Here is a 14,626-nt window from a genome sequence, read left to right as displayed (position 1 = left end):
TGTATTGAAATGCACACTTAAAGCACTCAAACTACCTTAATTGTGCCTTTAGCAAGAACCATAAATGGAGGGAGCAGGGAGTTAAAACTTATCTTTTAAAATTCAGTTTCATCTTGTCTGACACTGCATTCACTAAAGTGCTTTAATCATAATCTTTTGCTCAATATATGGTGTCACTACAGGGTAGAGATAAGGTGGTTTGAATGACTAGCTCTGCATGCTATAACCGATCATGCGGTGTTTGGTGTTTTATATATATACAGATAGTGAGAGAGAGAGAGAATACTATATCTTGACTTTGTTTTTGTGTTTCCTCTTCGGCATATATATTATTGGTAGTAGTTTTTATATATATACATGTATGTTGATGAGGAAACACAAATATATATATATATAAAATGGAACACAAAAACGAAGTCAAGATGAAGTGTACATTTTGGGGCAAAGTGATTTGGGGGAAAACAGATTTTTTTTTTTAAAGGATATTTTTATTCACATAGTTCACAATCATGAGATGTTCATATTTACTGGAAATAATTATCGGTAGTAGTAATTTTTATTTTAAAAATCTATAAAATAGAAGATAAAAGAAGCATGCAATAATATCAGTTGAGCTACCTTGAGTTGCAGTGTTTTGAACTGCAGTTTAACTTCAGTTGCTTGAAATTTCTGAAAGTCATCTTCCTGAATTTAAATTAGGAATCAAGGCACTCAGAGAAATGGGGAACTGGGAAAAGGGGAAGAAATATGGCATTCATATTCATATCTTAAGGTGGTGCAGCACATGGTGAATTACTTACCTCCACAAAGTGAGATCTGCATTAACTGTATGTAGTTAAAAAGCAAGCAACAGCTTAAGGGGGTGTGAGACATATATACATGGAAAGGTTGGATGTTGATGTTAGGGACACCTAACTAGGAACTACCTTCTTTTCATCTTCTTTCTCCAACGGATTATTTTAAATTAACTCTAGCCTTTTGTCTGCTATAGAGATGGCAAAAAATGCTTTCGGTTTTACAGAACTAAAATTAGTGGTGGTCCCATTTCATCCAAACTGTCCAAGTTTGGGGAAGGGGATTTGAATATTATTTTAGTCCATCTTTACTGTTGTATCCTCATTTACTTTCTCATCTAGAGCAGGAATAATGTTATGAAAGGCACATTATATCACACCCACTGGTTGAGGAGGGAAAACAGCAGCAAAATCCTGTGGCTACTAGAACCGAGCAGGAGCTGGAGTAGCAGGGAGAAGTAATTTGCCCCTTCCCACATCCATCCTTCCATTGCTGCTGCCTCTACGCACCTCTACCTAATCTGAGGTAACTCCTCAGCTGTCCTTTCCTCTCCCCACGATAAGGTATGTTGTTGGGGAACCAGTGTTTCCACAGCCACTCAAAGCAGCGTTGCCCTGTAGTTCAGCACACTGTGAAAGAGGAGTTGGGAAGCACTTTTACCTGCAATCAGCTATAAAGCCCACCCCACAGCAGCAACAGTAGCCTCCATCCATGTACTTAGCATTTTGTATACGGAGGATGCAAGGGCAGCATTTGGACCGTAAGCAAAGAGTTTTTCTGTGATTAATGAGATGAAGTCTGGCTTTCACCTTTGGTGCTTCTCGGACAGAGGAAGAATTGTGGAAGTCTTCCATGTTATTCCTTACTGCTGCTGCTATCATACACAAGTTTTGATTTCAGAATGTTTCTTTTGTTGATTTTTGCATAAGAGGCTATGAGACATGAATTATGCTCTCTGAGAGATGGGGTTTTAGGAATGTGTTTTGCTGCTATCCACCGTAAATAGGAAGACTCTGATAGGAGCCAGAGCTGTGTACTGTTCGTCCTCAGAGTCCCAGCTGTACTTATTTCAATAAGGTTTGGTCTTAATGGACCTGTGACAGATCATCATTCTTGCAAGCCATGTTCTCCCAAGTTTTTAATTTTGTGTGGTGACTCTAGTGACATTGTAAAAAGTTCTTCTGAAGGTAATGGATTTATGCTTTTTATACATACCTATATTACCCAGTTATTTTAGCTGCTTTCAGTACTGCAAATGGTAACACAAAAAACACTTTGCTTCCTTGATAGTAAAGGAACGCACATGACATGATTTACACCTTCAGTGTGTAATTGTCAAGCAATTATTTTTTTCTGTTCAGCTCCTCCGCAGTTTACAGTAAGTCCCTACAATCAGGTGGCAATAGAAGGGCGCACGGTAGATTTCCAGTGTGAAGCAGATGGTAATCCTCTTCCTGTGATTGCCTGGACCAAATCAGGTATAACCAAATCTACATGAGATCATATTTTTTGTGCTGAATTTAATATGTAAAATAAATAAAAACAGTCTCCAGCCTTTTTTTTTTTTTTTTTTGGTTGTTATTGGAAAGAATTACTAAAAGTAGATCAAGAAAGTATTGCGTACAATTACTGAAATTGGGTTATTTAAAGCAATTTGTATTTATCTAATACTCTTACCTAATCTCTTATGTCATCACATGTGAGCAAAAAACCACATGCTCTGATCTGTCTATGATGCTGGTCTCCGTGCCCAATCATCCACTTTTCCCATATCCATCCCCATGCCTGGAATTCCCTTACAGACTTGATTTGCCAGGCAACCTTCCTCTTGTCATTCAAATTCCTCCTTACGATCAACTCCTACTACAGCACTCGCAAGAAGTAGGATGAAGACATTTCTGTTTTATAAGACGTTTATTGTATATGCAATACAATTTAAGAAACAAACCAATCTACAACCTATTCAATCATGCTATGCCCATGCCATTTCTAAGTTTGAGTTACCCCCGTAACTTAGTTTGCACAACCAGTCTTTCTGTTTTCCTTTCTAGCCTCAGTTGTTGGCCCTTAGACTCTTTGGAGCTGGGGCCTTATATAGTGTATAATTACAATAAGATGCCTACTGGTAGAACAGTTTTGCTTGCTGTAATATTAATGACAAAACATAATGTTACTGTTTAACAAAAATCTCACTTCACCTGGTTTATGTCGTTTTCTTTTAAATTAAGGATATTGGGTGGACTTCTGCCCTCAACTAAGCATGTGCATCTTCTGTTCAATTTTGCATGCTTAACTGAGGTTAGAATTTAGCACATTGTAATTTTGGAAATATCCATAGATTTAAAAGGTCACTTTGTAATATCTGCTTCTGAATAGTTATTTCCAAGCAAGCAATAGCAAATTAAGTTCATATCAGTATGTTTAATATTTTGGAACAATCTTCTTTTATGGAACCTATGGATATGTAATCAATTTGTAATTATGTGATAAATTGCAGTATTGGCCACAATCTGCCATTGTGCAAGGATTCAACATGTGAGGATTTGTCCTTATGTTACTAAATAGCAATGATATGTTATGGACTTTACTTAGTAATTTTACTAAAAATGAGGAAATAGCTCAAGGGGGTTGCTTGGCAATAGAGTTTCAAATTAGCAAACAACTCAATACCACTTGATCTTCAGTTTTTGAATTTTGTGGCAATCCAATTTACATGGTGGAAATAATACTGATATAGTCACCCTGGGATTACATGGACAAGAGTTTATTTATTTAGTAAATATTAAGGAATTTATCCTGTTACACAATAACCTTAGTGTCCAGCTAACCTCATTCCTTCCTACACAGCAATACTAGTGCAAATCTGGAAGCTAAAGAAAAAGAGCTCACTTTATAACCAGTTTCTGATAACTTTTTTCATAAGGCATATTCTGATTGCTTCCTTAAGTAGTCTGAATCCTTGCCAAATGTTCAGGTTTGTTGAGGTGGGGTGTGTCCTAGTGGACAGAGCAGTGGACTTGCATTCTCTTCCTGGCTGTGGTACTGCCCTGTTTGAATAACTTTGTGCAAGTCAGTTCACCTTTCTATGCTCAGTTTCCTCATCTGTAAAATCGTCATTATCATAATGCTTACCTCCGGTGTCTAAAGACATATGGAGTAAAAGCACTATATGGGAACTAATTATTATTATTATTATTATTATTATTTGAGTTCAACACCTATCAACTCTGGCTCTCCTTCAGATCACATAGTGATCTCTCTGTTGTCACACCCCTCAATAAAAAGCAACACTATTAGCAAGATGATGAATAGCTCATTATCTGTCCATGACATTGAAGCAAGCAACTCACATTGCTCAATAACCTATTGTTCCCCACTCAAGTACTGTCAGCAGATACTAAAATTAAACCATTTACATTTTCCAGAGGTGAAAAACTACTATATCAAGTCATTGGACTGTCTGGTCATTCAATTTCTCTTTTTGTGGACTGGATCTTTTTTCATAACAAGGTCTAAATAATGAATATTAGCCCTTCCGAATTTGGTATTATCAAACATTATCAAATGCTCTTCGAGTTCTATGCTAAGTTGCTGGCAATTTTAATGTTTTAAAAGTATGACTAAATTAACATCTTATTTAATAAGCAAAGAGAAAAAGACCACCAATGGTAGAATTTGAAAGGAAAGAGCAAAATGCTCACAATTAACCATGTCAAGAATTTTGAAGGGAATGCCTTTTAATATATATTGCCTCCCAAAATGTTAACTAAAATAATAATTTAAAAAAACCCTATGATAAGTATGTAAATAAGATGAGTGTAATTTACCATATGTATGTCTCCGTTGTTTGACACATTGCAGGAAGTCAGCTGCCTCCTGATGGACGCCACACAGTGCTCTCATCTGGAACATTGCGTATTATACATGTGGCCCAACATGATCAAAGCCAGTATGAATGCCAAGCTGTCAGTGCTTTGGGTGTAAGGAGAGTGACCGTCCAGCTGAATGTGCAACCCAAAGGTAATAAATGAGGCGTTTTGTTTTCTGCTGTTTTTAAGGTTATAAATGTGCCTATAAACTTATCGAATGGTCACACTTTTAATGATAAATATGTATTTAGAAACATCATTTTCACTTTTGGGGATAGTAGACAAAATCATGGTTTGTTTTCAGTACCAGAATCCTGTGCATAACTGGTTTGTTCGTTTCACATTTGTGCCACGTATTTTGCTGAGGAACAACTCCAGTAACACTCCACAGGCTATCAGGAGAGGATTCCAGCTCCCATGAAGCATTTCTGTGGTGGTGGGCAGAGAATTTGGCCCTATATAAATATAAATCCAAAACAAACAAAAAAATACCCCAGGGTATATTTATCCAGTTTCCGTATTATGGAATATGGTAATATTATCTATAAATATAGTTCTTGGATTTACAGCAAGCAGAGTGAATTTTCCTTGCCATTTAAAAGCGTTTAATCTATTAATGTAGTATCATCAATGTCAACATTGTTACTTGTGAGAACATAAGAGTGCCTCCCCGATGTGTTATTACTTCATATAAATATTTAAAGGGCAATAATAGAAGGAAATGATTGTTTCTATCAAACACCAGTTGCAAAACAGGAAGCAAGAGGTTGTTATTAAAGGTCAAATGTAATTTTAAAATTAAAATAAAATTGGTTAGGGCAATAGGGTAGTGAACCATTTTACTTAATGATGTACTCATCGCAAATGCAGTAGAGTCATCTAAATCAAAATTAGGCCCATTTATGGAAATTATGGCCTAAAATAGTGTTTTTCTTTTTTGATGCATCATCCTCAAATAACCTAACAGGTCCCTTTCAAACATACTTTCTATGATTCTGTAATTTGTGATAGTACCATTATAGGTATTTTTCTCCTACTAACTTAAGACATATTTGAACATATGAGTATCCGTGCCCTAAACTATAGAAACAGAAAAGTTAACAAAGGACCTTTATATGATCTTAGGGAGATGGGACTCATCTGAACCTAGTGAATGTTATAGCATGAATGTAAACGGAATAAGACCTTTCCAAAGTTTAGTAAGATTTTTCTATTGTTTTCTTATTACATGGGATAGTATGGCTTTGTTGTTCTCATTACAGTAACTAAACTCCGAGGGGCAGATCTTCAGTTGATGTAAATTGTCATAGTTCCAGTGAGGTCAATGATGCTATAACAGTTTATACCAGCTGAGGATCTGTTAGCCATGGCAAACATAATCAATCCAGGAAAGTGTAAGTCGATGACACTGTTGGGTATTAGAAGAGATGACAATATAAGGAATGTGTGTTTGTGTTTTCTGCAGCTCTGCCAGTATTTTCTCAACTTCCACAAGATACCAGCACAGAGGTTGGAAAGAATGTAGAGATTCCCTGCAGTGCACGTGGAGAACCTCAGCCCACAATCAGCTGGAGCAAGGTAGGTTTACTTGATTATATCTACGGGGCTCTCAGTCTTGTCCAGCTGATACAGAATCTTAAAAGTAATGGACCCAGTATTGTTCAGTTGCAGCTGTGGTTTTTACCAAAATATAGACACCTATTGTAATCCTCAAACAATCCTTTTAAAAATATTTGTTAATGTTTTTGAAAATGACAAAGAGCAAACTTCAGCAATTTAGTCTGTCGTTTAAAGGCCTGTATTGTATTTTTTAGTCTTTACATCAGAAAATTAGCAAGCCATTGTGTCTAAGGGCAGATTCTGTCCCTGATTATAGATTGAGAGCAACACAAGTGGATGACATAAATTGGTCCTAAGTATTGTTTCTTAAAAGCAACATCTTCTTTTTTAAAACAATTTAACAATCTAAAATTCATCCAAAATAGATCAGATTCATTAAACTATTACATTTTGGAAGGCTTTAAAAGAGTAAAATCTCTATACAAATCTACTGTACATAAAAGGTTTTTTAACCGTAGCCTATTTTCAGTAAAAGTACAATACAAGGATTGAAAGAGTGTGCTATGCCATACTTAAAGACTTGGGATTCTTCGGGACTGAAATGGCCTCCTTCATAAATTAGGTGGCCCCGGGGGCTGCTCTAATTCATTGCAGTTCTGCCTGGAGGTAATGCTATAACCTGGAGCTGTGCTAGAATCTCCAAAGTCATCGTCATCTTTCTTGTGTTAATCCCATCAAATGGAGTCCTCTCCCTCCAAAGTGCTATGTTCAATGCCATATCCTCTATCATACTACATGCTAACATGTCTTCCTTTATGACATCCCACCATGTCTCCTTGGGTTGGCTGTTGTAATTTTTGGATCTGGTTCTAAGGATAAAGCTATGAGTTGAAAATTCACTGAAAGTATCTTTATTTCCCAAAATCTGATTGGCTTTTTACCAAAGGAAATACATCCCATATGCTGTACTCAACATGACTATAAACCCCTACTGCAATAATGTTTCCCTCATACTATAAGCAATGGCCTTATTACAGTAGAGTGATAAGGGGGTCCCACTACATCATCCAGGTGTTCGTGGTCTTGGTTGCTCATTGTTCAACACCCACTTTTATATCCTATGCTTAGCTGTGAACTGCACTTATTTCTGTCAGCTACTGTCTGCTTCTCTCAGACTCTTCCTGTAGCAGAGGTCACAACCCTTCCTCTTGCAGTGGTTTCAGTGAGCTTAAACTAGTTTGTGGTTTTAACTAACACAAAAACCTTTTAAACCATCTTAATCTACCTAACAACAAAACTAATTATCTGCATAACAACGGTTACCTTATTATTTTTATAACAAGCGCCATCTTGCATTATTTGTATTCCTTCACTGGTCTGTATCTTTTTTCCTTCAAGCTTCATCTGTTAAACTCTCTTACCCATATAGTTGTCATAACTGCACTTTACATTACCAAACCATCAGAGCTCGCACTCCTACCCTAGAATCTCCAAAGTACTCTGTGCTATTGAGATCCTGCTCCCAGCCCAATCTGCCCCCTTCCTCTTGCAGCCCCACTCCTGGCATGCTCCCATGTTGGGGCTTAGTGTAGGGCACCCTACGTTTATCCTATATGGTACCTGTCCTGATGGAATTCTTGCTAGGGGTTTTTTACGTATACAAGACTTTAACTTTAAATTGCTACAGTATTGGAGACTCTATACATTTCCTTTTCCTTTCATTTGTGAAGAAAGCCTCCTGATTTAAATATAATCAATAACTGTTATGTTTACTGTATATATCTAACACTTTATCCTCTATAGAAAAAAAGTAATAGTAAAGAAATAAAACTAATTTTTATTTAAATCTGAACTGATTGTACCACTCCTGTCAACCTCAAAATAAGCAAAGAAGCCACTTTGTGAAACAAACATGTTAACACCCCAGTCTCATTGGTCCATTATCAAAGGCTAATAGCATCAATAAGATTTCCTGACTCTCTGAGAGAAAATACTTTGCCCAAATAGTCCTTTATACTCAGTCAGTCAGTTACACCAAGACTTCTCCTACCTCCACAGTATCCTCACATGTCACCTTTGCAAATTACCAGGTACAGATAAATCAGTAAGAGGGAGGACACTAGTACATTAATGGGAAAGAAAAACAAAACAGATCCCCACCCCCGACTTTGAAGCACTCTGATTTATATTCCTATGACTTGTCTGTGGTGGAATCTAAAACATTTTTTTTCAGTCCCCCACAAAAATTGTTCCATGTGTTTAGGGCCTTCATGAATCAGACTACCTCTAGTCAGTAGTTGATTTGAGATGTTTCATTATTAGTAGCTTTCCACCTTTTCTGAGAAGAAATTGAGAGACACCAATAACATGCACTTTGGGTGTTTTTGTTTGTAGACTGGTGTTCAGATTACTGAGAGTGGCAAATTCCATGTGAACTCGGATGGCACTCTTACAATCAGAGACTTAGGACAAGGAGACCAGGGGAGATATGAATGTGTTGCAAGGAACTCTTTTGGCCTGGCTACAACCAGTATGGTGCTGACTGTTACCAGTAAGTTTCCAAGTAGCTGTTCCTCTACTAATGTTTCAATTTCTGAAAATCTGCCTTGTGTCTTGAGTTCTGATAAGTGTAGAGTTTTTTTGACAGGCAAATTGTAAATATGCTTTTATTAAATATTTAATTGACAGCACTCTTCTCTTTCTCCAGTTAGTAGACATTATAATGTTAAATATCAAAGAAAATGAAATATATGTCAAGGAAAATTATCACCTCATAAACATTTACCTTTATCCTTGTCTTTTTTTGTTAAACCAAGAACAGTTTGTCCCCAAATAGCTTTGAGGTACTGGTTGCCATTTCAAAAGCAGGTCCTGTATAACGTTAGCAGATATCTTTTTTTAAAAGTGTTTATTAAAGCAATAATGCCTTTCAAGAAGTAGAATTATTCTGAGACCCAAAATTGAACTGAGGGAAAGTTAAGCTTGAGAATGTATTTCATTTGTTATTAAAAAAAAAAAGTTAAAAGAATATTATGGATTTAAAAAAAACCAAAATCCCTCAAAAGTAAGGAAAGAGGCAGATACATTATAATTAAATGAAAATTATATAACAAAGAATATTAGAGAAACAAAAGGTGGGTAAGGTGATATCTTTTATTGGACCAACTTCTGTTGATGAGAGAGACGAGCTTTCGAGCTTACACAGAAGTTGGTCCAACAAAAGATATTACCTCATCCTTCTTGTTTCTCTAATATCCTGGGACCAACATGACTACAACAACATTGCATATAACAAATTAAACTGTAATGACATTTGTATGCAACAAAAAGGTATTTCGGGAATTTGTAACACAATTATCATGTGGCAGTCCTATTCAGGGTCACTAGAAGGGGATTTACTAGGTGCATGATATGCCTTGGCTTACATCACATTTTTTCCTTTTAAGAAGAAAACTCTGCTGCATTCAAAAAAAATTGAGCTACTTGGTGCATGAAGAAATCATCAAGAAAAAATTTTGAGTGATTTTTTTTCTTTTTTTTTGCTCTTTCCCTGTGTGTACCCATTTGAAGGTCATTGTAATAAAACACGAAATTTAAGAATGTAAGATGGTACTTTCTGAACATGCTGCAGTAATTTTGCCATTTGTGCTGATCTCCCAATTAATTCTGTCCTACAGACTGTAATTTAACAATGCATTTCTAATAACTAAGGAATCCAAAGACAAATTGGAGGATGACGTTAATGGCTTTGCATGGCACAATTTTGTACTTCTACTTTCGGGGGGTTGCTCTTAGAGCCATTTAGGGTTGTTTGCTAAAAATGACTGTATTTTGGCATCTGTGTGCATGCTCTCAGCTCTAGAGTGCAGAAAACTATCTGGACAAAGTATTTTCTCTCAGAGTCAGGAATCCTTATTGGTTCTGTCAGTCTCTGAGAATGGACCAATGAGAATTGATGGTTTAACATGTTTGTTCCATAAGGGGCTCCCATGCTTATTTTGTATTTGACAAAGGAGTGGTACAATCAGTTAAAATTTAAATACAAACGGACCTTTATCTTTTATAAGCCCTCCTCCCAAAGTAATAGTAAAGTGTATAGATTCTATTATACAACTATAACAACTATCCATACATATTATCTTCTATTCATTCTTTGTTTGTAGTGACATCAATTGAGCATAATATATTGCATGTATTATCCCATATAAGATTGTCTGTGCTCTCTCATTTATATCCAAAGTAGCTTGTAGCTTTTTAAAAAATGCTGCTGTACGTTGTGTAGATTGGTCCACTGAGCAACCCGTAACTTCTCTCAGTAGATATTTTCTCCTGAGAAAGCACAACTTAATCTGAACTACCATTGTGACTAATTTACATGAGTTAATAACCTCATCAGATATCACTACCCTACTTTTTTCACAATGAACCTCTCATGTTGGAGAGCTCCACTATTTTCCTGGCTTTTACTAGGGAGCAAGGGCTAATTGGAAAATGGGTGAGATGATGGTAATGGACTCTCTTGCTTATTTTTCAGGGGTTTTGTAGTGTTCTAGAGATTGTCTGGGATGGAAAGGTTTTTACAAGTCCTGTTTATTTTACCTTATACCCTTCTGCCGACTCCCAGATGCTTCATTTTTATGACGCTAACTTCCTTTTTCAAATGTAACTTCGTAGTACTGATCCATGGTGAGGATCCCTCAATATTGCCCGTCTGCTTTACTCTGACAGAACAGTGAGAGCATATGAACATGTGGCTCTTGTTTGATTATGTGTGCTGAGCGCCTTGCCCCAAAAATGAATTATTCCTTAAAAAACAATGTTTATGGTTTCTTAACAATTGGGGTTTTGGGACCTCAGACTGGTTCCTTCTATGATGACAAAAATGTTGTTGAAAGCTCAGTGTACTTCGTCCTTGTGACCCTTTCTACTGAGATTCAATTTCTGTTATGATTTTTGGGTGGCTCCTTCTCCTCTAAGAGTTGAAGTGAGACTCATTTCACAAAAGTCACTAAGCAGCTGTATGTTGATAACATTCTGTCATTACTAACCGGATCTGAACCAGTGATCTGAAGGTATCCTGTATCTCTTCACCAATTCTGAACATGGCAGCTAGGATTATTGTATGGAAGATAATTGCCTATTCTTTGCAATGTCTAATATAAATGTCAGGATTTACAGCTTTTTTTGTTCTTGTAAGGCTTGTCACTTTAAAATGCCAAATGTTATTAAATGCTATTTATATCACATAAATTTGAACTTTAAAAATGAGACATTTCTCAAACTATGGATTTTTTTCTGCAGTATCGCAAGGTAGACAAGCTGGTGATAACTTTGTTGAATCATCCATTCTCAATGCCATCCAAAAAGTTGACAGTGCAATTAACTCCACAAGAAGAAATTTGTTTTCGCAGTAAGAATTTATTTTATCTTTGCTCACAGAAATTGTTCATGTTTTTATTCTGCTTAACTTGTGGGTGTTTTTAAATTACAAAAAAAAATACTAGAGAGACAAGGTTGGTGAGGTAATATCTTTTATTGGATCAACTTCTGTTGGTGAGAGAGACAAACTTTTGAGCTTACACAGAGCTTAAAAGCTTTTCTCTCTCACCAACAGAAGTAGGTCCAATAAAATATATTACCTCACCCACCTTATCTCTCTAATATCCTGGGACTAACACGGCTACAACAATACTGCATTCAAAAAAGTGTACTGTAATTAAGTTGTCAAAATATATTTTTGCTTGTAGCCAGGACATGGTTTCTTAGCCTGGTCTACACTACGAGTTTAGGTCAAATTTAGCAGCGTTAGATCGATTTAACCCTGCACCCGTCCACACGACAAAGCCATTTTTGTCGACTTAAAGGGCTCTTAAAATCGATTTCTGTACTCCTCTCCAATGAGGGGATTAGCACTGAAATCGACATCGCCAGGTCAAATTTGGGGTAGTGTGGACACAATTCAGTGGTATTGGCCTCTGGTAGCTATCCTAGAGAGCTCCATTGTGACCACTCTGGACAGCACTTTCAACTCAGATGCACTAGCCATGTAAACAGCAAAAGCCCCGGGAACATTTGAATTTCATTTCCTGTTTGGCCAGCGTGGTGAGCTCATCAGCACAGGTGACCATGCAGTCCCAGAATCGCAAAAGAGCTCCAGCATGGACCGAACGGGAGGTACTAGATCTGATCACTGTATGGGGAGACGAACCCGTGCTATCAGAACTCCATTCCAAAAGACGAAATGCCAAAATATTTGAAAAAATCTCCAAGGGCATGATGGACAGAGGCTACAACAGGGACCCGTAGCAGTGTCGCGTGAAAATTAAGGAGTGCAGGCAAGTGTACCAAAAAAACAAAGAGGCAAACGGCCGCTCCGGGTCAGAGCCCCAGACATGCCGCTTCTATGATGAGCTGCATGCAATTCTAGGGGGGGGCCTCTACCACTATCCCACCCCTGTCCATGGACACCTGCAAGGGGGGAGTCTCATGCAAAAGGGATGAGGATTTGGGGGACGAGGAAGATGAGGAGGTGGAGGAGGATGAGGATAGCGCACAGCACGCAAGTGGAGAAACCATTCTCCCCAACGGCCAGGAACTGTTTATCACCCTGGAGCCAATACCCTCCCAGCCCTCCCAAGGTGGGCTCACGGACCATGAAGCCAGAGAATGCACCTCTGGTGAGTGTACCTTTGTAAATATAATGCATGGTTTAAAAGCAAGCGTGTTTAATGATTAATTTGCCCTGAAGTCTTGGGATGCATTCGCGGCCAGTACAGCCCCTCCTTTTAAATGGCCAACCCAATGGGTGCTTAGTATGGGAAAGGAGAGCGCTGCTGTTTGAAACCATTCCCACATGTTATGAAGGTTGAAGAAGGCGAAAGACTGTGGCTTACCATGGCTGCCTGCAAGTCGAATTCTCTTGCCCGGCCTTGCATGTGTGATCTCTCACACCAAACTGGCAGGCCCTCAATATAAGAGGCAAAATGCGACCTTTTATCGAAAGCATATGTGCTATGTAATGTTAACAGCTTGGTTCACCATGAAAGAGTCTACCCATTGTCCTCTAAAATGTGTCTTTTTAAATACTACTCCCTTTTTTCCCTCCAACAGCTGCAAATGTTTCAACGCTCCCCCTATCATCTCCATCCCAGAGGCTAGCGCAGATAAGAAGGTGGTGTGACAGACCCAGACCAGTGGGGTACAGGAGTCTGGTAGAGGGCAAATATACTGGTCACTGGATGAGTAGTTTTCTGTTCCCTGAGTGACCAGAGCAGGAGAAGGACTGCCGGTTCCTGATGTACCAGAATTATTCTCACTTGAGTCAGACGAGGAAGAGGATGAAACTTCTGGTCCTGAACCATCAGTGTCACAGGACCCACATTTTCTCCCATCCTCCTCCTCTGAACCACATCTCATAACACAAGGTGAACTGAATGACCTTGTCAGGGATTTGGAACTACCCAAGAGTAAGGCAGAGCTGTTGGGCTCCAGACTACAGCAGTGGAATCTCCCGGCAGGTGATGTTAGGGTTTCCATGTTCCGTGACCGTCAAAAGGATCTTGTCCCATTCTTCTTCATGGAAGGTGATCTTGTAGCCTGCAACAACATCGATGGTGTGATGGCAGCCTTCAACATCGTTCACGATCCAGATGAGTGGAGACTGTTCATTGATTCATCGAAGACGAGTCTTAAAGTTGTTTTACTGCATAATGGCAATGTTTTGCCATCAATTCCAGTTGGTCATGCAGTCCATATGAAGGAAACCTATGACAACATGAAACAACTTTTGAGCTGCATAAACTATGACCAACATCAGTGGCAGCTTTGTGGCGATTTGAAGGTTGTTGCTCTCTTGCTTGGTCTGCAGACTGGATACCCAAAGTACTGCTGTTTTCTCTGCGAATGGGATAGTCGTGCAAGAGATTCCCACTACATCAAGAAAGATTGGCCACTCCGACAGTCATTGTAGCCTGGGAGGAAAAGTGTTCAGCATCCACCACTTGTTGAATCAAGGAAGATTTTGTTACCACCCTTACACATCAAGCTGGGTCTGATGAAGAACTTTGTCAAGGCCATTGACAAAACACAAGCAGCTTTCAAGTACCTCCGTGGAAAATTTCCAAGGTTAAGTGAAGCTAAGATAAAGGAAGGTGTCTTTGTTGGTCCTCAGATTCGTGAACTTCTTCGAGATGATGCATTTGACCATGCACTGTGTGGCAAGGAAAAGACAGCACGGAAAGCCTTCCAGTTAGTGGCAATCAATTTTCTCGGAAACAACAAGGCAGACAACTACAGGTTGTTGGTGGAAAACCTCCTCAAGGCATACAAAAGCCTTGGTTGCAACATGTCACTAAAGATACATTTTTTGCACTCTCATCTAGATTTTTTTCCACCGAACTGCG

General features: G+C 38.3%; 1 protein-coding gene across 1 annotated transcript in view; it reads left to right on the top strand.

The window, feature by feature from the left end:
* The window catches only part of PXDNL (peroxidasin like), a 291,769-nt gene that overhangs the window by 201,723 nt on the left and 75,420 nt on the right, over window positions 1-14,626 (top strand). Inside the window, exons 14-18 of the mRNA XM_026647339.1 lie at window positions 2,157-2,273; window positions 4,657-4,815; window positions 6,130-6,242; window positions 8,619-8,775; window positions 11,526-11,634. Of these exons, the coding sequence (XP_026503124.1) occupies window positions 2,157-2,273; window positions 4,657-4,815; window positions 6,130-6,242; window positions 8,619-8,775; window positions 11,526-11,634 (655 nt within the window). The remainder of the gene's footprint in view (window positions 1-2,156; window positions 2,274-4,656; window positions 4,816-6,129; window positions 6,243-8,618; window positions 8,776-11,525; window positions 11,635-14,626) is intronic.

The sequence above is a fragment of the Terrapene carolina genome, unplaced genomic scaffold, assembly GCF_002925995.2.
Source record: "Terrapene carolina triunguis isolate 2854851 unplaced genomic scaffold, T_m_triunguis-2.0 Scaffold58, whole genome shotgun sequence".
In the NCBI taxonomy this organism is placed as follows: domain Eukaryota; kingdom Metazoa; phylum Chordata; order Testudines; family Emydidae; genus Terrapene; species Terrapene triunguis.
The sequence above is the reverse complement of the archived record's forward strand: the minus strand, read 5'-3'. Positions and strand labels throughout refer to the sequence as shown.